The following is a 23,257-nucleotide window of genomic DNA, read 5'->3' as shown; positions in this document are numbered from 1 at the left end:
TTATTATGAAAGTAATAATCTGTTACTTAATCTCAATAGTAGTTCAAGCATTCGGATCCATTCTTGTGGCATGTGATGATAGCAGGTATTATTTACTAGCCACGACTAAACATGGAAAAAGTGAACCAAGGCATCCCCAAAGTCTGATCTAAAATTATTTTGATCATTTTTATTCTTTTAGAATGTAGATAATAAAAATTGTAAATGTGGTGAAGTAAAAAGAAAATTATCTATATGTCAATTTAAATAAACAACTCAAGAAATCCAACACTTCTAACTCCATTTCCCAAAAATATAATTTACTAGCCACGACTTTCTCCGTACAGTAAGAAAAACAAGGTGTACCCGTAGATGACGCAGTTCAAAAGCAGCAAACATATAATCAGTTGGCGCTGTTTTCCCGTTGAAAATGCTCACGGTGCCCGCCTGGTTCCATTCAGGCTTCATGGTGGACGGTAGCTGGTAGCGGTAGCGGGCGCTGGCAGATGGCATTTAGAGCAGATGGCGCTGGTGGCGGGGCTCGAGTGAGGCCGAGCGCAAGCCTCTGCCCGGGCCTGAATTGATCTTAGCATTACGAGTGAATGAGAAGTACCTTCCATAATCGTTTGGCGTCAAAATACCTTAGTAATAAAAGTTTCGGCAGGTTCTGAAACACACATTGCCAGAATATTGTCAACGAAAGTTGACGCATTTAAAAATTATCGCAAAAAAGTGGGGTCTCAAGGGGCTTGACGTCCATAGTAGGTATTCGAAAATTATCTATCGTTAACGATACTTGTGTATCGGGCAATTGATCCGCAAAACAGCACCAGACTGTGGAGTGTGGACAATGAACTTGTGCAGTATGAAATGCGAAGGTCGGGCAAATGGCAGTTGGGCATTTTAGGATGCTATAACATCCTAAGATGCCCAACTGCCATTTGCCCGAACAAGAGGAAGGGAAAACTAGTTTTCCTTCCCTTCCTCTTGTCACAGGCAACGCGCTATTTTTGCGCAAAAAGCTCCGCAGCTCCAACAGCCTCCCAGCCAGATACGTTAGACGCTGTTAAACGGCCCATATGAGCGAGGAATCATAACCAAGTTCATGCTTACCTGTTAAGCAAGTAATTGTCATCCATGTTTTTTGCACTCTTAATTGCTTGGTTTGGGAAGCACATTGTACCGTTCTTCCTTCTATGCATTTCACCCTCTGTAGTCTGCACCAAAAGTACCTATGGCTTGCTTAGATGATGGAATACGGAAAAAGGCTTCTAGAGGACTTTGGGTACTCTCTTAGCAGACGTCACCCCAGTTGCCAGATCTAATGGCCACTTTGAAAAATCTAGAGACTTTTTGAAAAGTCTCTAAATGGGCAGGAAAATCACCCCAGGGGTCAATTAGGGGGCGGGGAACACGAATTTGACACTTATTTTGGCCTAACTCCCCTCCTTCATCCCTTAATCCTCCCTTAAAGGACGGGGTGTGTCAAAAGTGCCTCAAGGATTCGTCTGATCGCCAAAATAAGGGTCGCAATCGATTCCTCGCGTCAATATGTGGCCGCAGCCTCACGTTCCAGATGTGTGCAGCGTACCCCTTATCCCTTAATCGTCCCTTAAAGGACGGTGCGCGTCAAAAGTGCCTCAAGGGCTCGTCTGATCGCCATAATAAGGGTCGCAATCGATTCCTTAGGTCGATATCTAGCCGCAGCCTCACGTTCCAGATGTGTGCAGCGTATCCCTTATCCCTTAATCGTCCCTTAAAGGACGGGGCGCGTTAAAAGTGCCGGAAGGGTTCGTCTGATCGCCAAAATAAGGATAGCAATCGATTCCTCAGGTCAATATCTAGCCGCAGCGTTGGGTTCCAGATGTGTGGCACCGGTCCCTTACCCCTTAAATGCCCCTTAAAGGAAGGGACGCGTCAAAAGTGCCTCAAGGGTTCGTCTGATCGCCAAATAAGGGTCGCAATCGATTCCTCAGGTCAATATCTAGCCACAGCCTCACGTTCCAGATGTGTGCAGCGTATCCCTTATCCCTTAATCGTCCCTTAAAGGACGGGGCGCGTTAAAAGTGCCTGAAGGGTTCGTCTGATCGCCAAAATAAGGATAGCAATCGATTCCTCAGGTCAATATCTAGTCGTGGCTTCACGTTCGAGATGTGTGCAGACTGCAGCGTAACCCTTATTCCTTAATCGTCCCTTAAAGGACGGGGCGCGTCAAAAGTGCCTCAAGGCGTCGTCTGATCGCCAAAATAATGGTCGTAATCGATTCCTCGGGTTGATATCTAGCCGCAGTTTTGGGTTCCAGATGTGTGGCACCGGTCCCTTACCCCTTAATCGCCCTTAAAAGGAAGGGGCGCGTCAAAAGTGCCTCAAGTCTTCGTCTGATCGCCAAAATAATGGTCGCAATCGATTCCTCGGGTCAATATCTAGCCGCAGCCTCGGGATCCAGGTGTGTGGCACCGGTCTCTGGCCCCTTAATCGCCCCTTAAAGGAAGGGGCGCGTCAAAAGTGCCTCAAGGTATCGTCTGGTCGCCAAAATAATGGTCGCAATCGATTCCTCGAGTCGATATCTAGCCGCAGCCTCGGGATCCAGGTGTGTGGTACAGGCATCCAGGCAGACATGTGCATGGATCCGAGAAAATGGATCTGGGATCTGATCCCACGGATCCTGATCTCGGATCCGACGGGATCATAGATCCAGCTCTGTAATTTATCGAGAAATCCGTAGGGATCACAGATCCGAGTCTCATTTTTTGCTTCAGATCCAGTGAGATCACAGATCCTCACTTATTTTTTATCAACACATATATCCCAAAAAAGCACTTGTTTCAACTCACAAACGTTCTGTTTTAGTGATTTTATGTGATCACACGTCATAATCCATAGTTTTGTGTCACTTATTGGCATAGAAACCCTTTAAAACATGGTTTCAAATGTGGTGCATAGTGGGATCCACTCAGATCATAGATCCATATTCTTAATTTATCGTCAGATCATATGAGATCATAGATCCAAGATGTATTTTTTCACGCCAGATCCGGTGGGATCATAGATCCCAGCCTGTACTTTGCTTCGAGATCCACTGAGATCATAGATCAATCGCTCGGATCCATGCACATGTCTGCATCCAGGTACCGGTCCCTGGCCCCTTAATCGCCCCTTAGAGGAAGGGGCGCGTCAAAAGTGCCTCAAGGTGTCGTCTGATCGCCAAAATAATGGTCGCAATCGATTCCTCGGGTCGATATTCTGGCTGGTGTAGCCAGTAGAAACACTGTAATATACAGATATCTCTTGTATTTCGCCACAAAATCGAGACATATATAGTTTTACATACGAACTTAGTTATCTAGTATTGCACACATGTGGCGAGAACATCGAATGTAATAAACGAATACATATGGTTTTCAATATACACATTGCCAATACAATTGTCCAAACAATACAGCAGTTTAAGCGAACGGAACGTAAAAAAGGGGGGCGCACAACTTAATCAAAGGCTTTAGCAATTTCGAGACTGGTAAAAGCGACATCTATTAGAAAAACTGAAACTCGCGGTTCACAGCATCTAGCGGCGACCGGCAGAAGTACATGGGCCTAGCGGTGACCGGCAGAAGTACATGGCTACATCACTCCCCCGCCCTAGTTAAACACCATAAAAAGAAGTTTGACGGCGAGTACGCGATGAACGGCGGAGAGGGGGTGGCGAAGCAGGCGGCGGGTCCGGCGGCACGCGGCGAGCCGGGCGAGAGCCGCCGGGGGCACCTGAGCGGCTGGGTGCAGGCGATGCAGCAGGCGGGCGGTCCACCGAGCTGTCTGTCGCTGTAGTAGGCGTGTCGTTCACCAGGACGTCCGGTGCTGCAGGCGGCGTTGCGGCAGGCATGTTGTCCGTGAAGGCCGGTTTACACCGAGCCAGGGTGACGGTGTCGCGTCGCCCGAGACGGTCGATGGTGACGGTGTGCTGGTCGCGGGATAGGACACGATAAGGACCGTCATAGACGTATTGGAAAGGAGAGCGATGCGAATCGCGTCGGATGAAGACGTGGGAGCAGGTTTGCATGTCTTGAGAGATGAAGATTTGGCGGGAGCCAGGACGAGGAGGAGTTGGACGGAGCTCCGACATGGCGGCACGGAGACGAGAGGCTAGGGAAGCCGGATCAGAAGTGTCCGACGACATGGGGGAGAGGAAGTCACCAGGAAGTCGGAGACTGCAACCATAGACTAGGTCTGCAGCGGTGCATCCGAGATCCTCCTTGAGGGCCGTGCGCACTCCGAGTAGCACCAGAGGAAGTCGGTCCGACCAGGAAGCGGCGTCGTCATCGGTCCGCAGAGCTGACTTCAGTTGGCGGTGGAAGCGCTCTACCATCCCGTTTGCTTCTGGGTGGTAGGCGCAGGTCCGGATCCGAGAGGTGCCGAGAAGCTTGGAGACTTCTGTCCAGAGGCGGGACTCGAACTGGGATCCTCTGTCGGTGGTGATGAGTTCGGGTACTCCGAAGCGGGCGATCCAGCCGCTGACGAGATGCCGAGCCACCGTGACGGCGTCCATGGTGGGCAGAGGAATTGCCTCGGGCCATCGGGTGAAGCGGTCGACGACAGTCAGGAGGTAGGAGTTGCCATGGGACGGAGGAAGTGGTCCGACAAGGTCGATGTGGATGTGCAGGAAGCGAGAGTCAGGTGGCTGGAAGCTGCCCATGGGTGGCTTCGTGTGGCGCTGGATCTTGGCACGCTGACAGTGCTGGCAGCTCCGGACGAAGGCACGGATGTCCGCGTTGATGTGGGGCCAGATGAACCTCGATGAGATGAGATGACGCGTAGCGTTGATGCCAGGATGAGATAAGTCGTGGAAGCTCTTGATGATGGAAGGGCGGAGTCTGGCTGGGACTACAGGTCTAGGTGTGGCCGTTGAGGTGTCGCACCAGAGACGTAGATGCGGATGATCAGGGACTGGGAAGTCACGGATGATCAGAGATGAGGATTGTTGCAGCTTCGGCAGGTCAGGATCGTTGGCTTGGTGTAGGGCGATGTCGGCCAAGCTCAGAAGGCCGGGTGAAGGTGTAGCTGCGGCAGAAGCTGGCGCAGACACTGAGCTGATCCGTGAGATGGCGTCAGCTACCGGGTTGAGGTGTCCAGGAACATGTCCGATCTTGCTGGTGTGCTGCAGAATCAGGTCCATGTGACGTTGTTCACGGAGAGAATGGTTGGCGTTGCCGTTGGCCTTGAGAGCAAAGACGAGCGGCTTGTGGTCCGTGAGGATCTCGAAGTCGCGTCCTTCCAGATAGGGCAGGAAATGTCGCACGGCGAGGTACATGGCGAGCAATTCCCGTCCAAAGGTGCTGTAGCGGCGTTGGGTGGGCGTGAACTTGCGCGAGAAGAAGGCGAGAGGCTGAAGAGAACCACCAACTCGCTGGTGGAGCACGGCGCCGGCTGCCGTGCTGCTGGCGTCAGTGCTGAGGCTCAGAGCTGCATCTTTGACGGGATGAGCGAGCTGGGTGACGTCAGCGAGGGCGGCTTTGGCTGCAGAGAAGGCGGCGTCTGCCTCTGGGGTCCACGTGACTGAAGCAGCTCGGTCGTCTGCGGCAGTCAGGCCGTGGAGAGGTGCCAGAAGAGCAGCAGCGTGTGGGATGAAGCGGTGGTAGAAGTTGATCATCCCCAGGAACTTCTTGAGGCTCTTCTTTGACTCTGGACGGTCGAAGTTCTTGATCGCGCTGACTCGATCGTCGAGAGGAGTGATGCCTCCGCTGGAGATCTGGTGGCCGAGGTAGGAGATGCTTTCCATGCCGAAGGCGCACTTCGATGGGTTGAGGAGCACACCGTTGCGGGAAAGACGGCTGAAGACCTCTCGGAGGTGTGTGAGATGTTCCGAGATGCTGCTGCTGGCGATGAGGATGTCGTCTACATAGACGAAGGCGAAGTCCAGGCCACGGAGGATGTGATCCATGAACCTTTGGAAGGTCTGAGCGCAGTTCCGGAGACCGTACGGCATACGGAGGAACTCGAAGGCGCCGAAGGGCGTTGTGATCGCTGTCTTGGCGATGTCTTCTGGGGCCATCGGTATCTGGTTGAAGGCCCTGACGAGGTCGAGCCGAGAGTAGACCGATGTCCCAGCGAGGCAGGCAGTGAAGTCGTGGAGATGTGGTAGTGGGTACCGGTCAGGCACTGTGATGCGGTTCAGTGCACGGTAATCACCACAGGGTCTCCAATCTCCAGACGACTTGGGCACCATGTGCAGCGGTGATGCATACCGACTGCTGCTGGGTCGGATGACTCCGAGACTGAGAAGGCGCTGGAACTCTGCCTTGGCAGTGGCGAGTCGAGCTGGATCCAGACGGCGTGGGCGGCAGAAGACTGGAGGGCCGGTAGTCTCGATGTGATGTCGGACTGAGTGCTGTGGCTCCGGATGATGTGACGGCTGGGTGAGGCTGGGGAATTCTCGAAGGAGGGTAAGGAATGCTGGGTTGTCGGTTCCGACGACGGCTGTCAGTCCGGTGGATGGCACTGAGGAGTGGGAAGCAGGTGAAGACAACTCAGTTAGGTGGTCGATGAGACGGCCTCTCTTGGTGTCGACGAGGAGATCATACGAGGAGAGGAAGTCGGCTCCTAGGAGAGGATGGGAGACGTCCGCGATGATGAAGATCCAGTTGAAATCTCTTCTGAGGCCGAGAGAAAGCGTGAGCATGCGCTGACCATAGGTCTGGATGCTGCTGTTGTTGGCTGCTTGCAGATCCAGTCCGTTGGTTCCGCGAGCACGATCGGTGGGTGTCGCTGGAAGAACACTGTACTCAGCTCCAGTGTCGATGAGGAAGGTGATGCCAGTGTTGTTGTCCTTGAGTCTCAGAAGGCCGCTGGCTGGAGGGACGTCAGGGTTGAGCAGGGCAGGTGCAGACGTCTGTGTCACCTGTCCTACTGCTGGTTTCCCGAGGTCTGAGTTGCGGTTGCAGACCACGAGCACGGTGACTGACATGAGCGCGCGTTGGTACCGAACTTGTGGTGGTACCAGCAGAAGGAAGCACCAGCGCCGGTAGACGTGTTGGTTGCAGGGCTGGGTGACCGGGCAGCAGCAGACAGGTCGCGTGGTGGACGGTGGCGAGCGCGGCCGGGGGCACGGGATGCAGACCTCTCTCGGCGGCGCGTCTCGTCCACCAGTGTGGCGACTGATGTTGTGAGGGCCGTGATACCAGTCAGCAGCTGGCTCATCAGGTCTTGGAGGTGGAAGGGTCCTGCAGGAGCAGCAGGTGAGGCTGCAGCAGACGCAGAAGTCGATACCGCGGCGAGAAGGCCTGAGGTAGGTGCAGCGACGTCCGACTGCTGCGGAAGCTCCAGGAGTCGGTCGGCAGTGCTAGCGATGGTCGCAAGGTCCGTCCCAGGCGGCAGGCACTGGAGGAAGGGCTGAGTCCGAGGCGGAAGAGCATTGAGGAAGATCTGACGGATGAGCGGGGAATCTTGTGAGCTTTCAGCTTCAGCAAGGTCCAGGAGATGCCGAAGGAATTGGGAAGGACGTCTGTCGCCGAGTTGTTGGCCAGAGAGCAGGCAGCGAAGACGCTGTTCGACTGATTTGCCGAACCGCTGACGGATGGCGTCGGAAAGGATGGTGTAAGGTCGGTCTAGAGGAGGGTTGCGGAGGATGTCGGTGAAGTCGCGCAGGAGGTGGCCAGGAAGGAGAGTAGCGGCGATCCGGAAGCGGCTGAGCTCATCGTCCACAGCTGCCTGAGAGAAGAAGAGGTCGAGCTGGACGAGCCAGATCACGGGGTCCTCCTCGAAGAAGCGCGGCGGCGCGACGTGGCTGCGTGGCGCGGTCGCCACGCGGAGGTAGTCCGGTTGGGCGGCAGCGGCAGCAGCAGCAGCAGCGGCATGCGTGGCGGCGGCGGCGGCTGCACCGGCGCCGGCGGCTGCACCGGTGCCGGCGGCTGCACCGGCGCCGGCAGGCTGGGTCTTCTGGTCCATGGCTGCCGAGAGCAATGGTCGGGAAGATCGGTGGCGGCGACGGCGACACGGCGATCGGCAGGTGCTGCGGTGCAGCTGCAGAGGTAGCCGGACGGTAAGGTGAGCCGATGAAGAAGCTGGTCCGTAGTGCAGCAGTAGTAGTCGGCGTCATCCAGTTTCACACAGCACAAAAAAGGATCCTCGTGGAGACACACCATCCGCCACTTCCTTCCTACACAAAGAGAGCTGGAGGAGATAGCTCAGGGTGCAGGCCAGTGTCGGTGTGACTGGGAACACGAGGGGATAGCGATCCCTTAGTGCGTAGAACGCGGGGTCACCAATCTGGCTGGTGTAGCCAGTAGAAACACTGTAATATACAGATATCTCTTGTATTTCGCCACAAAATCGAGACATATATAGTTTTACATACGAACTTAGTTATCTAGTATTGCACACATGTGGCGAGAACATCGAATGTAATAAACGAATACATATGGTTTTCAATATACACATTGCCAATACAATTGTCCAAACAATACAGCAGTTTAAGCGAACGGAACGTAAAAAAGGGGGGCGCACAACTTAATCAAAGGCTTTAGCAATTTCGAGACTGGTAAAAGCGACATCTATTAGAAAAACTGAAACTCGCGGTTCACAGCATCTAGCGGCGACCGGCAGAAGTACATGGGCCTAGCGGTGACCGGCAGAAGTACATGGCTACAATATCTAGCCGCAGTTTTGGGTTCCAGTCCAGATGTTTGGCACCGGTCCCTTACCCCTTAAATGCCCCTTAAATCGCGCCCCGTAGGGAGGGGGGCGATCAGACGAAACCTTCAGGCACTTTTAACGCGCCCCGTCCTTTAAGGGACGATTAATGGATAAGGGATACGCTGCACACATCAGGAACGTGAGGCTGCGGCTAGATATCGACCCGAGGAATCGATTGCGACCCTTATTTTGGCGATCAGACGAGCCCTTGAGGCACTTATGACGCGCCCCGTCCTTTAAGGGACGATTAAGGAATAAGAGATACGCTGCAAGTGCAGTCTGCACACATCTGGAAGCCGAAGCCACGGCTAGATATAGACCTGAGGAATCGATTGCGACCCTTATTTTGGCGATCAGACGAACCCTTGAGGCACTTTTAACGCGCCCCGTCCTTTAAGGGACGATTAAGGGATAAGGGATACGCTGCACACATCTAGAATGTGTTATGTGAGGCTGCGGCCACATATTGACGCGAGGAATCGATTGCGACCCTTATTTTGGCGATCAGACGAATCCTTGAGGCACTTTTGACGCGCCCCGTCCTTTAAGGGAGGATTATTAAGGGATGAAGGAGGGGAGTTAGACCAAAATAAGTGTCATATTCGTGTTCCCCGCCCCCTAATTGACCCCTGGGGTGATTTTCCTGCCCATTTAGAGACTTTTCAAAAAGTCTCTAGATTTTTCAAAGTGGCCATTAGATCTGGCAATTGGGGTGACGTCTGCCAAGGCCGTATAAGTTAGGTAAGATCGTCCGGGCTCGCTAATGTTACAAATCTGCAACACTACGGTGACGTCACCGGCGCATACGCTCCCTGGCTCCATCCTGACCCTGATGCGGCGGCTGGAATCGCTGCAAATCGAAAAATTACTTGTGCAATAGCGCTTTTAAATGACTTTAAAAAGGGGGAAAATATGATAACAAAATAATTATGAGAATCCCCTGTCCCGACTTGGATCGTACGACCCCGCCACCTAGCGGACAACGCCGTAATTAGGGTTGAGTTGGCGATCTCCAGGTGGCTCGTCACTCGTCAGCTGTCAGCCGCAGGCAGGCGAGGGCCGGCAGGCGCTTAAGTTATGTTAACGCCAGGTCATGCTCAGGAAAATGCGACATGCTTCATAACGGTCATTTATCTCGAAAAAGATGCGGTGCCCTGTGGTGCTATGGCCCACATGACTCGGGACCCGTGAGGCCCCTGTAGTCACCAGCAGCTCCCAAGGCTGCTACGGACGCGATACCGCAGATACGTACTCAGAAAATTGCTAGACAAAGGACTGCGATGGAGCCTGGAGGAATGCATTGCAAGGACTATGTTTTGGTTTATGTTCCTGTGCGTAATCGCGGGGCTATCGGTGTTAGGGTCCCGGGGGCCAAAGCCATGCGGGCAACTGGGGTGTATCTGGATGGTGAATGGTGATGATATCGTGTTTTTGTTCGGCCACATGGGCACAATAACGAAAGCATTGATTCACTCCGTCCGAAAGCCTAGGTACCGAACCAATTAAGAACCACCAACAGATGTATTCCATGACAGGAAACAAAACGACCCCAACACTGCTCGCGCATGTCTATCCAATATCCATCCAGTGAGGGAGCACATGTGGTCCGTGTCCCCGCACACACGGGCACACAGACGATGGGTAACGCAACCACGAGTCGGCACAACGCAATCACGAATGGTTAACGCAACCACGAGTCGGCACAACGCAATCACGAATGGTTAACGCAACCACGAGTCGGCACAACGCAATCACGAATGGTTAACGCAACCACGAGTCGGCACAAAGCAATCACGAATGGTTAACGCAACCACGAATGGTTAACGCAACCACGAGTCGGCACAACGCAATCACGAATGGTTAACGCAACCACGAATGGATAACGCAACCACGAGTCGGCACAACGCAATCACGAATGGTTAACGCAACCACGAGTCGGCACAAGATGAATGAGCAAAAGCGACTGTCAACCACGCAACCACGAATCCGCACAAAATGAATGAACCAAAATTACTGTTCAACAGGGGTCAGCACTGCGCGCGTCCAGAGAGGCCAAGCCGGCAGCTCGCGTGATCACGCCCTGGGTCCGCGCCCTCAGCCGGGGTAGGCTCACCGTGCCATCGCCGAACTGGATGACCATCGTGGAAGAGTTCGAGGTCATCTTCCGGTTGATGATGGGTGCTACCGTCGACGGTCAGTCCGGTATCGTGCAGAGGCTGCTGGCGGCACTCCAGGTAAAGCGTCCATCTCTGGACGCCAGGATCGCGAGGAAGCTGGTGACGACGCGGGTCCACCTTCGGATCCGCTCACTAAACCAGCGCCAGGACGAAGTCGTAAGCACAAGTGATCCGCTCCTCGCGTAGGCCGGCCTGGCTCCCAGTGATGGTGCGCCGGGAGCTGCTCGCTGCCCGGCTGAACTGTCTGACAGCCTCAGAAGACAGAAAGTGACGGCGCTCTCCACACTGGCGAGTGATGCCGGGGTAAAGATGTCGGCACTGGACGCCGCCGGCAGACGCAGTGCGTTCTCCATCTGATTCAGCTGCTTCCTGCCGATTTACCTGAAACAAAGTCAAGTGAAATCAATGATCCTTCTTACCTAAGTGGTGGCCTGAGCTCTGCAATACGTGGACGTATCAATGGCCACAAAATCTATCTAATTAAGGTGCTGTTTAAATAAAGATAGAATTAATAGTGAATAGTGATTGTTGAAATGGCGACGGTCGGTGAGCTTAAACTAATGTAAAGTGGGAAACCCCAAAATTTAGTGTGTACAATATCTTAGCGCGAGCACCACTGAACATTACGTCAGCTCGCGCAATTTGATAGCCGCGTGCTGCTATCACCGGTGAAACAGGGCCCAGGTTTAGAGCCTTGCCCACAGTTTCCACTCAAGTGATTCAGAGGTAAGCTTAGTCTGAGTCTGATTGCAACATCATTCTCAAAGCTAGCATCTGAGTGTATTCAGTCTCTATCAAAACTACTGATTGCTGGAACCCTTGGCCCTGTTTCACCGGTGATAGCAGCACGCTACCTACTATCAAATTGCACGAGCTGACGTAATGTGATGAGGTCACACTAATGACGTTTCGTGCAATCCGTGAGCTTCGTTTGGACCAGAGTTGCTGTCTCGTTGAATTGCGTTTGATAGGTACATTTGTTTGATCGCATGGCCGTGAAGATGCTAACAGCAATATTTGATGACATCACACAGATTGACTGAGTCATGCTTTGTTGATGTTTCCATGGAAACCCAATTTGACACGTGTAATAGCAGCGTGCTGCTATCACTGGTGAAACAGGGCCCTTGTATTGACAGTTCAAGCACCTAACAAAGAAAATATCAAATTCAATTATCTCCTCACCTTGATCTATCACTCAGAGATGAGGACGCTCCCTCAGTGTTGATGATGTCCTGCGCAAGGGACTTCATCTGTCGGCGATCACTCCTTGAAGCCCGAGTGCTTTGTTGCGCCGGTCTGTGAAAACACCATTTACATCAACATTCAAATAGGGCACAACTTCAGTGAGCTGCTTTGAGCATTGGTGACTGATGCACAGATTATATTTGATATGCAAAATGTTTCAAGTATCATGCAAATATGTCGGTAGCGGTACCTAACTTGGTACCTACCTGCTTACTAGCAACCTAATTTACAAATTAATGTGTCATGGTACATATCTGACAAGCGCACACAGTCACAGTGCAAATCCAAAAGCAAATATAAATTTGTTACAATTTCCATCACAATAAGAAAGATTCGAATTAGTACATTACCAACTGAATAGTTGGCATTCATATCAAATCCATTAAAATGAAATACATACCCCGAAGACCCAGCACTGCGCAGATTCTATGTTGGAACCGCATCAGTCTTCAGACATGGGCTCACACCTGGCATCAGGGATGCTTTCACAAGGTAGGAAGGATCATAATCTGAATCAAGAAAGTGGTCTGAGCAAATCCTTGCCTGCAACACATTTATAGGATCCTGCCTCGAACATCTATGCACCCAGGTCGCACATGTGGCTGGATCCTTCGGGAACCGAAAAAACGATTTTGTGCAGAACTTGCCAGTCCTTCGGTAACTTCGGCATGTAGCCACCGCACAGTACGACATCCTGAATCAAGTCCTGAATCATTCAATCAATTTAAGTTTCAATGGTTTCAAACAATCAACTCGATGGTACAACCAAGGTACAACACAAGCAAGAAACAGGAAATGAACTTGTTTTCAACCGTGAGTCCGTGACCCTCAAAATCGAATTCAAGGCCAAATTTGCGGGGAAGGCCAGCTGAGAAGTGTCCGGTCCGCTGACGTCACGGGTAATGTTAAAGATCCGGGTGCCCGGCAAATAGGAAAGCTCGGGATGACAGCCCCCTGACGTCTGCTAAGAGAGTACCGGACTTTGTACTCTGCATGCTTGGCAGTCTATCTAGTCAAACATAAAACCATAACTCACTACAAAGTTTTTGCAGCATGCAAAACCAAACTTATACATATCCTGCAGCATATAAATAAAAATGTTGTGCCCTGTGGGCTGTGATCAATCAGATATTAAAAATGAATGCAGAAGCTGGTGCATATCACTGAAAAAGATGAGTGAGATCAAGACAGGAACTAATTATGGATACCCCAGCCTTTAGCTTTTTATCTACAGGATGTCATTTTAAGGTCTGCCTTCCCAAACTCAAGATGTATGCCAATACAGTTCCACAATGAGATGTATGTTTATCATTTGATACCTGTTGAAACTTGAAACATGAATTTTGATTTAACGTAACTGTAAAATACAGTTTCAATCATACTGACGAATGCATTTGTTACTTCTCAATGCACTTACACCTCAGTCCTCACCATTGATCATTAAATAAACTTAACATGCAAATATATATGATCTTGACAACATTCAATCATTGAATTCAATCACTGCTTAGCATGGCATTGACTTAAGGTGCAAATGTTACAGGTTGAGGTCACCAAAAATCAGAGAAAATGAATGCACTTCAATTTTCAAGCACACTAACACGATAACAACAGCACAATAGCAAGAAATAGAAGATGAGTCAAAATGTGATGGTTGCTACTTGTTTGTCAGATGATGAAATATCGATCTCAAAAGGTTGAAGTGACCCCGGAGATGTAAAACTCCAACTTTAACTTTGAACTCACCTTTCAGATTGACGCCATGTTAATTGATTCTTGATCTATATATATGATGCAACTTTTTGATCAAGCACGATGGGGGTAAAATGTATGACACCAAAGTCCTAGCACACACCGGGAAAAAGCCAATTAAAATTCAAATTGAAATGCACAGAACCCCCCCACAACACACGCGTGCACACAGCGCACACACGCGCCCCACACAAATGTAAACAACTTACCCCGCGTTCGATGTCTCTCGGACGGCGAAGATTCTACGCCGTCCGGCCAATCACGTTCCATAACCGCAGCCGAGCCCCCGCTAACCTTCAACGGGATTGGCCGGACGACGTAGAATCTTCGTCGTCCGAGAGACATCGAACGCGGGGTTAGACTTCAACTTATCAATTTGTTTTTAAATTCATTATCATCAAAATAGCAAAACAAAGCCTACGATATTTTAAAAATTAATGATAAAAGATATATAGGAAAAATATTTTTGTTGAGTTTTTACAACGTAATGTTATCGCTATTCAGACAAGAATCTGTCGGTTCTGTAGTAGCGCGTCCTCTATATACCGATGACAGCGACATCTGTCAAAAGGTGAAGCGACACCGCTGCTCCCAGGATCTATATATATGTCATATACGTCATATATACAGTGCTCCCAGGGGAGCACACCCGTGGCCGGGTGCAGTCAGTGCTTGGGGGGCTAATAGGCCTATCCTCTGAACGGGCTCAGCCCCGGCGAATCACTAGGATGCCTGCCTAGACCAATGGTAGCCCGGGATGGTGATGGACTGGCCGGCAGCCGGCTGGACCTCCTGAACAGCGGCAACGTCCGTCTTAGTGGTAGAGAGCCAGCGGTGGAACTCATCCCTCTTGGGGCGTAGTCCTTCCGCGTTCCAACTCGCGATGAGTAGTCGGCTTCTGTTCTGACGGTTCAGACGGTACCGTCTGTTCTTGGCCCGCCTGCTGCGGCCCCCCCAGGCTCCTCGCGCGCCGCGTCCGGTCGAGCCCCCGCCATCGGCGCTCATGGCGGGGGACGCTGGGTTCACTTAGTTAGGCGGACCGAGCCGCGCGCGCGCGGCCGGTCCGCAGGTGTTGCCGAGGTCGAGTCGGTCGAGTAGGTCGAGTGTCGAGCCGGTAGGTAGAGCAGCTGAAGACGACGGCCGGTGGCGCGTCGGCCACCGGCATCCGCCCTGGAGGGGCGGTTGTCCCCCGTTTGGCTGGCTCGGGCGCTGTCCACGCACCGAGTCGGGGCGAGGCCCCACACCGTCCACCACTTGAAGGCGGGGGACTCCAGACGGCAGTAGAAGCTGCTCGGCCACTGCGCCTTGCGATACATTACACCAGTCTTTAGTCACTTTATTCCAGTATCCCCCATCCTAGCTTCCTCTCAACTCAACTCATAGCCGTTAATTGTCAAATCGTGTTTTAATGAGGTCCAAGAGAAATCAACGAAATTAGTACCTATACGAAGAAACACTGAAAGGTTTAAAGATATCCTGTATTTCGTTAGAAAAAGTACCTAGGGACTCATGGGAAAGAACTGAAAATCATAAAATCAAAATGAGCTTCGCGTCCATCGTTCAATAAATTGATGTCTATGCACTTGAGGCGAACGGCCGCAGCTTAACAAGTTTGTGAAATTTTTCATAAAGTTAGCTATTCTTCATCATGACATGTCTCAGGACTGATAATGACGGTTCAGCATGGTAGTCCTTCAAGTGCATAACACTCAATAGGCTAGTTATAGGCGATCCTTACTGCCGTTCAATGTAGATGTTCATTGTTCATGCATTACATTCATTCCCAGGAGCGGTAAATCTGCCCCTGCGCCAGTACCGCGTCCATCGTGCCGTCCGCTGCGGACCATGGCCGGCGTCTCTCTCACTGACGTCCCAGTACGGTCAGTTCAACTCTTCAGGTTGGTACTGATGGTGATGAGCCGCTTGGTCTTCCCGCCTGGCTTTTTGCCTCGCCCCGACCCCTTCCTCCTTCCGTTTTGTCCCGTGCGCTCTAGGTACGTATCAATAAACTGACGGGTAGGGTTGGCGACTGCTGCGGCCGCGCAGGCGACCCCACTCCCACTCAGTTCTCGGCCGTCCATGAGTCGCGTGGGCATTCGGAGCGGACTGAGGGCAGGACGCTGCCACGCGCCGCCGCCCCCGCACGGCACTGTCGACGGCCGGAGGGGGCGCACGGGGCGACACGGCGACCAGGCATCCTTCAGCGGGCGGCGTGGCGAGCGGCGTTCCCTGCGCCGGTCGCCGCGTGCCCCGGCCACACACTCGCCCGGTGGTAAAGGATCTGGAGGTGGCGGTGGCGGCGGGGGCGGAGGACGACAACGCATCACTCGCGTCATCTTGCTGCGCACGCGGCCCGGCTCGACGAGGTCGTTCTTTAGCACCAGCTCGCGGATGTTTTGCGTGCGCAGGAAGTCGTCGGTGACACTCTTGATCCAGCGTCGGGGGTCCCTGGCACGTCGCTCGTCGGCTGGCGCGTCGTCACGACCGTCGCACGACTCGGCTGTGCCGGTGCTGACTGTGAGAGAGGAGATCTCGGCGTCCAAGAGGTCCTCAGGCGGGCCGCCGCCACCGGCGCCCGCCCGCAGCTGCTCCAGCAGTGAGTCCTGCTGAGAGGACAGGCTCATCTCCGCGCCGTCCTGCTGCTGCTGCGCCTGGGGCGGCGGCGCGCCGACCTGGCCGCTCACCGCCCGCAGCATGGCTCGGCAGCAGCGGCACTGGCCGCACGGCTGGTCCGCCGTCTCACTGCCGCCCCAGTCGGCCGGCCCGCCGCGCCGGTCGCCGTCACTGTCCCACGAGTCCCAGCCGCCGCCGTCGTCCCTGTACTCGTCGTAACCGTGGTCGTCCCACCTCTCCTCGTACCTCTGCTGATGACCACGTCCCCTCTGAGGTTCCTCTCTGTACCCTGCGCCGTCCCAGTCGGGCGGCCGGCCCTGTCTCCCTCCGCCGCCCGTCTGCCGCTGCTCCCACTCTGCAGCGGGCGGCGGCGGGGCGGTCTGTGTGGCCGACTGACGCTGCCCCATCACCCGACCCGACTCGGTGACGGTGATGGCTGGCACCTCGGCGGGCTCACTGTCACTGCCCCCGGAAGGGTTGTCGACCACCACTTGCTGCTGGTCACCGTATTTGGCCTTCAGCTGATCAGTGATGCCCATCTCATCCATCTGGCACGAGACGCGTCGCAGCCAGTCGAATACGTCCTCACCGCCTTTTCCTCCCTCCGCGGCGTCCTGGCCGCCACCCGGCACTCCAAGACGGACGCTCTTCCCGCCGGGCGGGCTCGCCTTCCCCTTCTTCCCCGTCGAATCCGACGAACCTCGCGTGTCAGCATCGGCGTCGTATGTGCGGTCTCCTCTCGTACCGACGGCGGCGCCCGGTCGGTGCTCACGCCGGCTAGCCTCCACTGAGTCGCGCGAGCCAGGCTCTGTGGTGGCTGAGCCGGCCGGCCCGTCGGTACCAGGTGAGCTGGTGAAGTCGGAGAGGTCCTCGGCGCCCTGCAGGCCGTGGTCGCCGGCGTCGAACGGTCCCAGGTCGACGGCCAGCTGCTCGTCGTCCTGCAGCTCGAATCCCTCCTCGTGCAGGTCATCAGGCGGAGCGCCGTCCGTGTCTGACGCAGAGGCGCCCGGGTCGGCGGGGGCCTTCTCGGAGAGATCTGCGGTGAGAAACATGCATGGTGATTGGTGAGGACTGCGACTTACGGGAAAACAAACTGGGAAATAGAGCAGTCGCCAAATCACAACTACACCACGTGCAATTTAACATGATAGGCGTCAGGAAGGTGCAAAAAAAAAAAAATCAAGCGAAATGAGCAGCAAACATCAAAAGAAGGATAAATTCAATTTATCTTGGCGACTTCAAAAGGAGTGAGCAAGCCTACAAACCAGTAACCGCACTCTTGAGAGTTGAGAGAAATGTCTGAATCGCTTACCAGCTCCTACTGGCACAGTATCATGACTGCCGCTCAACTGATGCTCCTCCTCTCCATGTTCCTCCTCATCACCATATTCCTCTTCGTCTCCTTGCTCCTCTTCATCTCCCTGCTCCTCTTCCTCCTGACCCTCCTCCTCCTCCCCGCGGTGCTCCTCGTTGTCAGCATGTCCTCCTCCGTCGGTGACGGTTATCTGACTGCCCGCCAGCTCGCTGTCCTCCTCCTCCTCCTCCACCGATCCGGGCTCCTCCCGGTCCTCTTCCTCCAGCTCCTCGTCATAATCTTCCTCCACAGGGTCCCGTGAGCTGCCCTTTCCAAGCATATCTTGCTTCAGCGGAGAAATCTAGCGGGGAAATGTGAGTGAGACGGGAAACAGCACGGAACTTAACGCCGGAAAACATAGGTTCTGATAGGGCACTCTCAGTCGAATTTGAAGTCACATAAAATGCCCATCAGTCCCACGGAACCAAGAATTACATTGGGTAATACACAGCCGTTGCACGTGTGAGACAAATTCAATCCACCTCAGCCAATGAATCGTGACATACTGGGTTAGGACACTTCCCGAAATCTTACCGCAGTGCTGAAGCAGGAACGACTCCCGCCAGCCCTCACCTTGCTGTCGCCGGTGATGGACGCCCTGACGCTGCGTCTGCGCTCCGCCGCCTCCCTCGCATCGGCAATCTCTGTCGCTCTCTTGACGATGGCTTGCGTCAGCGTCACAGCCACGCCCGCCAGGTCCTTGGACGCGGTGGTAGTGGGCCCATGGCTGCCGCTGCTGCCCTCCGCGCTGGCCACCGATGAAGAAGAATCCAGCTTGGCGCAGATGGTTCTCAGTTGGGTATTCTGTATTCTTAGGTTGCTGTCAGCTTTTCAGGGAAGTGTCCGAGATTTGGGCATTTTAGCTTGACCTACATGAGCTAGGGGTGATGATCAATTCGTGGTCGTTCGTTTCGTGTTACCTACTGGGCATTTGATGTGTTAAATATTCTATTCGCTGGTTTGTAACCTACAGTTAAAATTTGAAGACTTCAAGACACTCGATGAAGGCCTTGCAATCGATAATGTGCTGGCATTGACGTGATACGCTACGTCCGATTCGTAAGCTGCTGAAGAACTGCACCTCGAATTTTGCCAACGGATATGTCACGTGCATTTCGTGAACAATAAGTTCTCTTCAGACGAAACGTCAGCCATGGCCCAAAAACCCACTTTTCATAACTTTCAACTTCACACGAATGCTCGACTTTTCCATCCGCACGGTCCGAAAAATCTACTGAACGGTTGGCGTTCGGACTGTGTTTATTTGACATCAAAATACGCACGTCACTCTCACACCTACATACTGAACGGGGCGGATCGCGCGCGTCGAACGACACAAGAGAACACAGTGTGCAGATAGCCGGAAACGGTGAGCGAAACAGCGGCCAAACGCTGACGTAGCGACGGTGCGGCTGCGGCAGCCAAGCCCCGACCGAACCCTGTCCGACTCGCGCGGAAGAACTAACGCTCTAGGCACTTAACACGCGCCTCGTTTACAAATGTATCAACACACATACGCTCAGCCAAATCATGCTGAGCCCGACATACCAAAAATGGAAAATTGATAATGTAACGGACTAACCAACAAAACACGAAACCGACGCCATCACTAAATATAAACTCTCTCGCTCACGAAGGGACGGCTGGCTGCCGTTCGCCGTAAAAAGTGCAGCTCCACAGCGCCAGAAGTCGTGAGCCTGTCATAAAAAGACGAACACATTCAAATGATAATGACGAAGCCTGAATAGAACTCAAATGCTTAATGGTCCAAAAGTACTAATGGCCAATCTTTGTCACGAGCTACGATAACGGTGCCAGCGCGACCACCGGAGATCTCTTCTGGCGGCGCTCGACGTGGCGGTATGCATATGTGTGTGGAATATATGTATGTACAGGCTCGCCCAGACAGGAATGACATGATCTGGCATGATCGGGAGGCGTCACGCCCCGGCAGCGGCGCCGGAAACAATCATAGCTGCACAGAAACACTGCCAGGCGCAGCCAGCGACCGCGCCGCGAGGCCGGCACGGGTACGGCAGAAGCGGTCGGTAAAATAGCGCACAGGAATGCTATCGTTCTTTCTCTCTCTCTCCGCGTCTTCAGATCCCGGGGTAGACGCTTCGTCTCAGATCCTTCATCTCAGATCTTAGACGTGACATCAGATCATCGGTGCCTCAGATCAATCAATCTCAGATCTAGTGATGGGACGCACGATCTTTCAAATCAGATCAGATCAGTTTTCTGGCCCCTCTGCGGCCCTTTCCTGTCCTTTCTCACCCCTCCGAACACCAGCACTTTCCCACCACGCCACGCAGCAGCACAGTCTCGCACGACTTACGCACGAAACGCGAGCGATTTCCGCACGATTTCCGCGCAATTTCGCGAGAATTTCGCCCTCTCCTGGTGCCCGCGAGGCCGGCAGTTCTCCCCGGAGACGTTCATCGTTCACTAGACGTAGGCGGCACCCGTGGGCGGCGAGCCTTTGCGCTTCTGTGCGCCGTACTGACCAATGAACGAGCCGTCCTCGGTGAAACGGCCTGTGGACGGGGAAGGAGAGTTAGTGAGGGAGCAGTGGCTGCAGCAGGCGGGGAAACGGGGCCGGCCGGTATGTGGAGGACTGGGTGACGAGCCGAGTAGTGAAGGGGAGAAGTAAAGAAGATGACATAAGCAAATCGGTAAGAAGAGACAAAACATACATAGAACAAACAACAGAACGGCGAATCAAAATCAACATGAAGATAAGCAACAATACAGGAACTTAACAAAATAGGATTGTGGTAATCGTCCACGAAACTCAACAAGACAAACATAAGTTAACGGCTATAGAAAACTAATTAATCAAAATATTAGGCAAATGAACACATATCTACAATTGCCTATTTAGACAAAAAAGTACATACTTTAATCAAGGGAGGTCAGGGGCGCGGGTGAAGAGACAGGAGCCGGGCGAGAGGCGGGTGGCGTGAGGTGATATGAGGAGGTGACGCAGCCGTGGAGTGAGTACGGTACAGGAGTAGGAGTGACTCTGCACAGAACAAAGCTGCTGAGGAGACCAGTTCCCGGTGACGGACCGTGCGAGGGACGAGGCGGAACAATCTGGGACGGGACACATAAAGCAGCTCAGGACGTGGGTACAGCTCGGGGACGTGCAGTCGGCAGCTACAGACCGTGCGTGGCGGCGGTGGCGGCGGCGGCGGCGGGCGGCTAGACGAAGGTACCGACTTTGTCGACGGCCGGCGGCGGCATCGGAGCACCGTGCTGCCTCCGACCGCGGCCGTACTGGCCGATAAACGAGCCGTCCTCGTTCATACCCTCTGCGACGGCGCGGCGGGGCCGGACCGTCAGTGGGACACAGCTGAGCCGTGAGGGGCGGAGCCGGACGGCCGGCGGGCACACAGACAGACAACGGAACCGGGCGGCGGCGGGACAACCGAACCAGGCGACCGGGGGCTCCGACAGGGTCGCGCGGGGAGCGACCCGGTGGAACAGTTCGCACCATGCAGTGGAGGGGTGCACGTGGGGAGGGGCGGGGCAGACTAGGTCATATGTATTGGGTCACGTAAACACGAACGGGCGTGGGGTGACGTGTCATCCACCAACAACGGAAAGGCACATCTAGTGATAAAAAGCGAGCTCGTGCACAAATATACTGAAAAGTGGACACAAGCATAATAAAAAGATTTATACTGTTGCTTAATTTATGAAACCAACTTTATATAAGGCATTAAAACTGCAACGTAATATGGTGGTAAGTTGACTGATCTAATAATACACACATAGAAAATATCATTCTACGGGTTAAAAACAAGCTATTTATCAATAACATGTATAAAACTAAATCCAATTATAAGCGCAGGCGGTAAAAATGAACAATCACACTCCAAGCGGTGACTGGCTGTATTCTAAGAGTGACCGGCAGCAGTGATTGGTGACCACCGGCGACTCTCGGCGCCCGCCGAACTGACCTGCCGGGTCGTCGCCGTACTGACCTGCCGGGTCGTCACCGTACTGACCTGCCGGGTCGTCACCGTACTGACCTGCCGGGTCGTCGCCGAACTGACCTGCCGGGTCGTCACCGTACTGACCTGCCGGGTCGTCACCGTACTGACCTGCCGGGTCGTCGCCGTACTCTGCCATGGAGTCCGTGTCACTCTCGTGCGGGTGTTTGACGTCCGAGCTGACGCTGCCGCGACCGCCCGGAGGCATCTTCGCCTCCAGCGGCTGCTGGTACTCCTGCACACACGAGACAGAACGGAGGGAATGGTGCTCAGAGAAACACAACCGAACATCAACTGACGATTCAAATGTGGTCAGTTGTACTCCATCCTCTGAAGAAGGGAAAAATAATTGGTGGCCCTCTCCCAACAAATAAAATAAAATAATATAAAATAAAATGAAATAAAATAAATAAAATAAAATAAAATAAAATAAAATAAAATAAAATAAAATAAAATAAACGAAACAGGATAACGCTCAGACACCTGAATCAAAACAAGAGTCCGTCTGCCTCCCTCCCTCTCTCCGCTCTCACCTGGAAGCCATCCTCCGGGTAGAGGTCTCCTCTCCCGTGCGCGATCTCGCGGTCCTGAACGTCGTATTTTCCTCCGCGGTTGCGGCGCACGATGCAGACCAGGACCAGGATCAGAAGCAGCAGTGCCACGGCCAGCATCATGGCGATGAACCAGCCCGAGGTGTGGACGGACTCGACGGGACGAGCGTACGGAGCGTTCGGAGAGTAGGTCTCCACCTGAGAGACGCGGGGATGAGCGGTGTTAATAGAATGGAGTACAAGATAGGAGTACAAGATTGACGTGATACTGATAACACTTAAATCATTTGACCAAATAATATTGACGTAATATTCAAAGGTAAAAATGAATACACACACAAATGCGCATACACCAAATTAACCACCATCAATCGGATGAATCTCTTGTCACCGTACGGAGCGTTCCCTCCCGTCCCCCGTTCACCCACCTCCTCAATATCCGAGGCCTGGTAGTAGACGCCGTCCACGGACACAGTCCTGATCTCGTACACCATTCCGGGCTCCAGGTCCCGCAGCACGATACTATCGTTGTAGTACTCGGGCGGGGTCTTCTGGAAGTCGCTCTCTCCGTGTCGGCGGTACTGGACGAAAAAGTGCGAGCCCGGCCGGCCCTGCGTGTTGGGCAGCCAGGTGATCTTCAGGTTGTTCCCCTCGGTGCCGTCGTCATTGGGCACGTGTGACCAGACCAGACTGGGACGGTCCGGCGGGCGGGGCATCGGGTCGCGCGTGGTGCGCTCAATGAAGTACCTGGAGGCATGGGCAGAATAAAGACGGGTGAGTTGGTGCAGGGTCATGTTTTAGGGCCTCGGTTCAGGGTCTCAGGTGCTCTAGGGGGTATCATAATGGGTGGAGGGCTGACGACTCTTACGCGGCTGGTGTTGCTGAATGAAGTAGTCGAAGAAG

The 23,257-nt window shown here is 53.4% G+C and overlaps 2 protein-coding genes and 1 long non-coding RNA gene across 7 annotated transcripts in view; all 3 read right to left on the bottom strand.

The window, feature by feature from the left end:
• Positions 1–10,163: 10,163 nt before the first annotated feature.
• Positions 10,164–13,020, bottom strand: LOC122373047. The gene is made up of 3 exons (XR_006254965.1): positions 12,487–13,020; positions 12,024–12,137; positions 10,164–11,219 (listed from the first exon to the last, which is right to left on the bottom strand). It is a non-coding gene; the product is annotated as an uncharacterized LOC122373047 (long non-coding RNA).
• Positions 13,021–15,302: 2,282 nt separating this feature from the next.
• LOC122373052 lies at positions 15,303–18,887 on the bottom strand. The gene is made up of 3 exons (XM_043350793.1): positions 18,379–18,887; positions 17,764–18,106; positions 15,303–17,487 (listed from the first exon to the last, which is right to left on the bottom strand). The coding sequence occupies exons 2-3, from the start codon at positions 18,083–18,085 to the stop codon at positions 15,725–15,727; spliced, it is 2,085 nt and encodes a 694-aa protein (XP_043206728.1). The 5' UTR covers positions 18,086–18,106; positions 18,379–18,887; the 3' UTR covers positions 15,303–15,724.
• Positions 18,888–19,047: 160 nt separating this feature from the next.
• Positions 19,048–23,257, bottom strand: part of LOC122373051 (neuroglian-like) — a 66,595-nt gene continuing 62,385 nt past the window's right edge. For 3 of the 5 annotated variants that reach the window (XM_043350789.1, XM_043350791.1, XM_043350790.1), the window contains exons 17-21: positions 22,783–23,101; positions 22,337–22,552; positions 21,915–22,038; positions 20,973–21,119; positions 19,048–20,342 (exon numbers count right to left, since the gene is read on the bottom strand). In XM_043350789.1, coding sequence (XP_043206724.1) covers positions 21,010–21,119; positions 21,915–22,038; positions 22,337–22,552; positions 22,783–23,101 — 769 coding nt within the window. In that variant the 3' untranslated portion in view covers positions 19,048–20,342; positions 20,973–21,009. Of the gene's footprint in view, positions 20,343–20,972; positions 22,039–22,336; positions 22,553–22,782; positions 23,102–23,257 lie in introns of all 5 variants that reach the window. The other 2 variants (XR_006254966.1, XM_043350792.1) reach the window with 2 other exon arrangements.

Source organism: Amphibalanus amphitrite, unplaced genomic scaffold (assembly GCF_019059575.1).
Source record: "Amphibalanus amphitrite isolate SeventyFive unplaced genomic scaffold, NRLGWU_Aamphi_draft 001437F_arrow, whole genome shotgun sequence".
Lineage (NCBI taxonomy): Eukaryota > Metazoa > Arthropoda > Thecostraca > Balanomorpha > Balanidae > Amphibalanus > Amphibalanus amphitrite.
The sequence above is the reverse complement of the archived record's forward strand: the minus strand, read 5'-3'. Positions and strand labels throughout refer to the sequence as shown.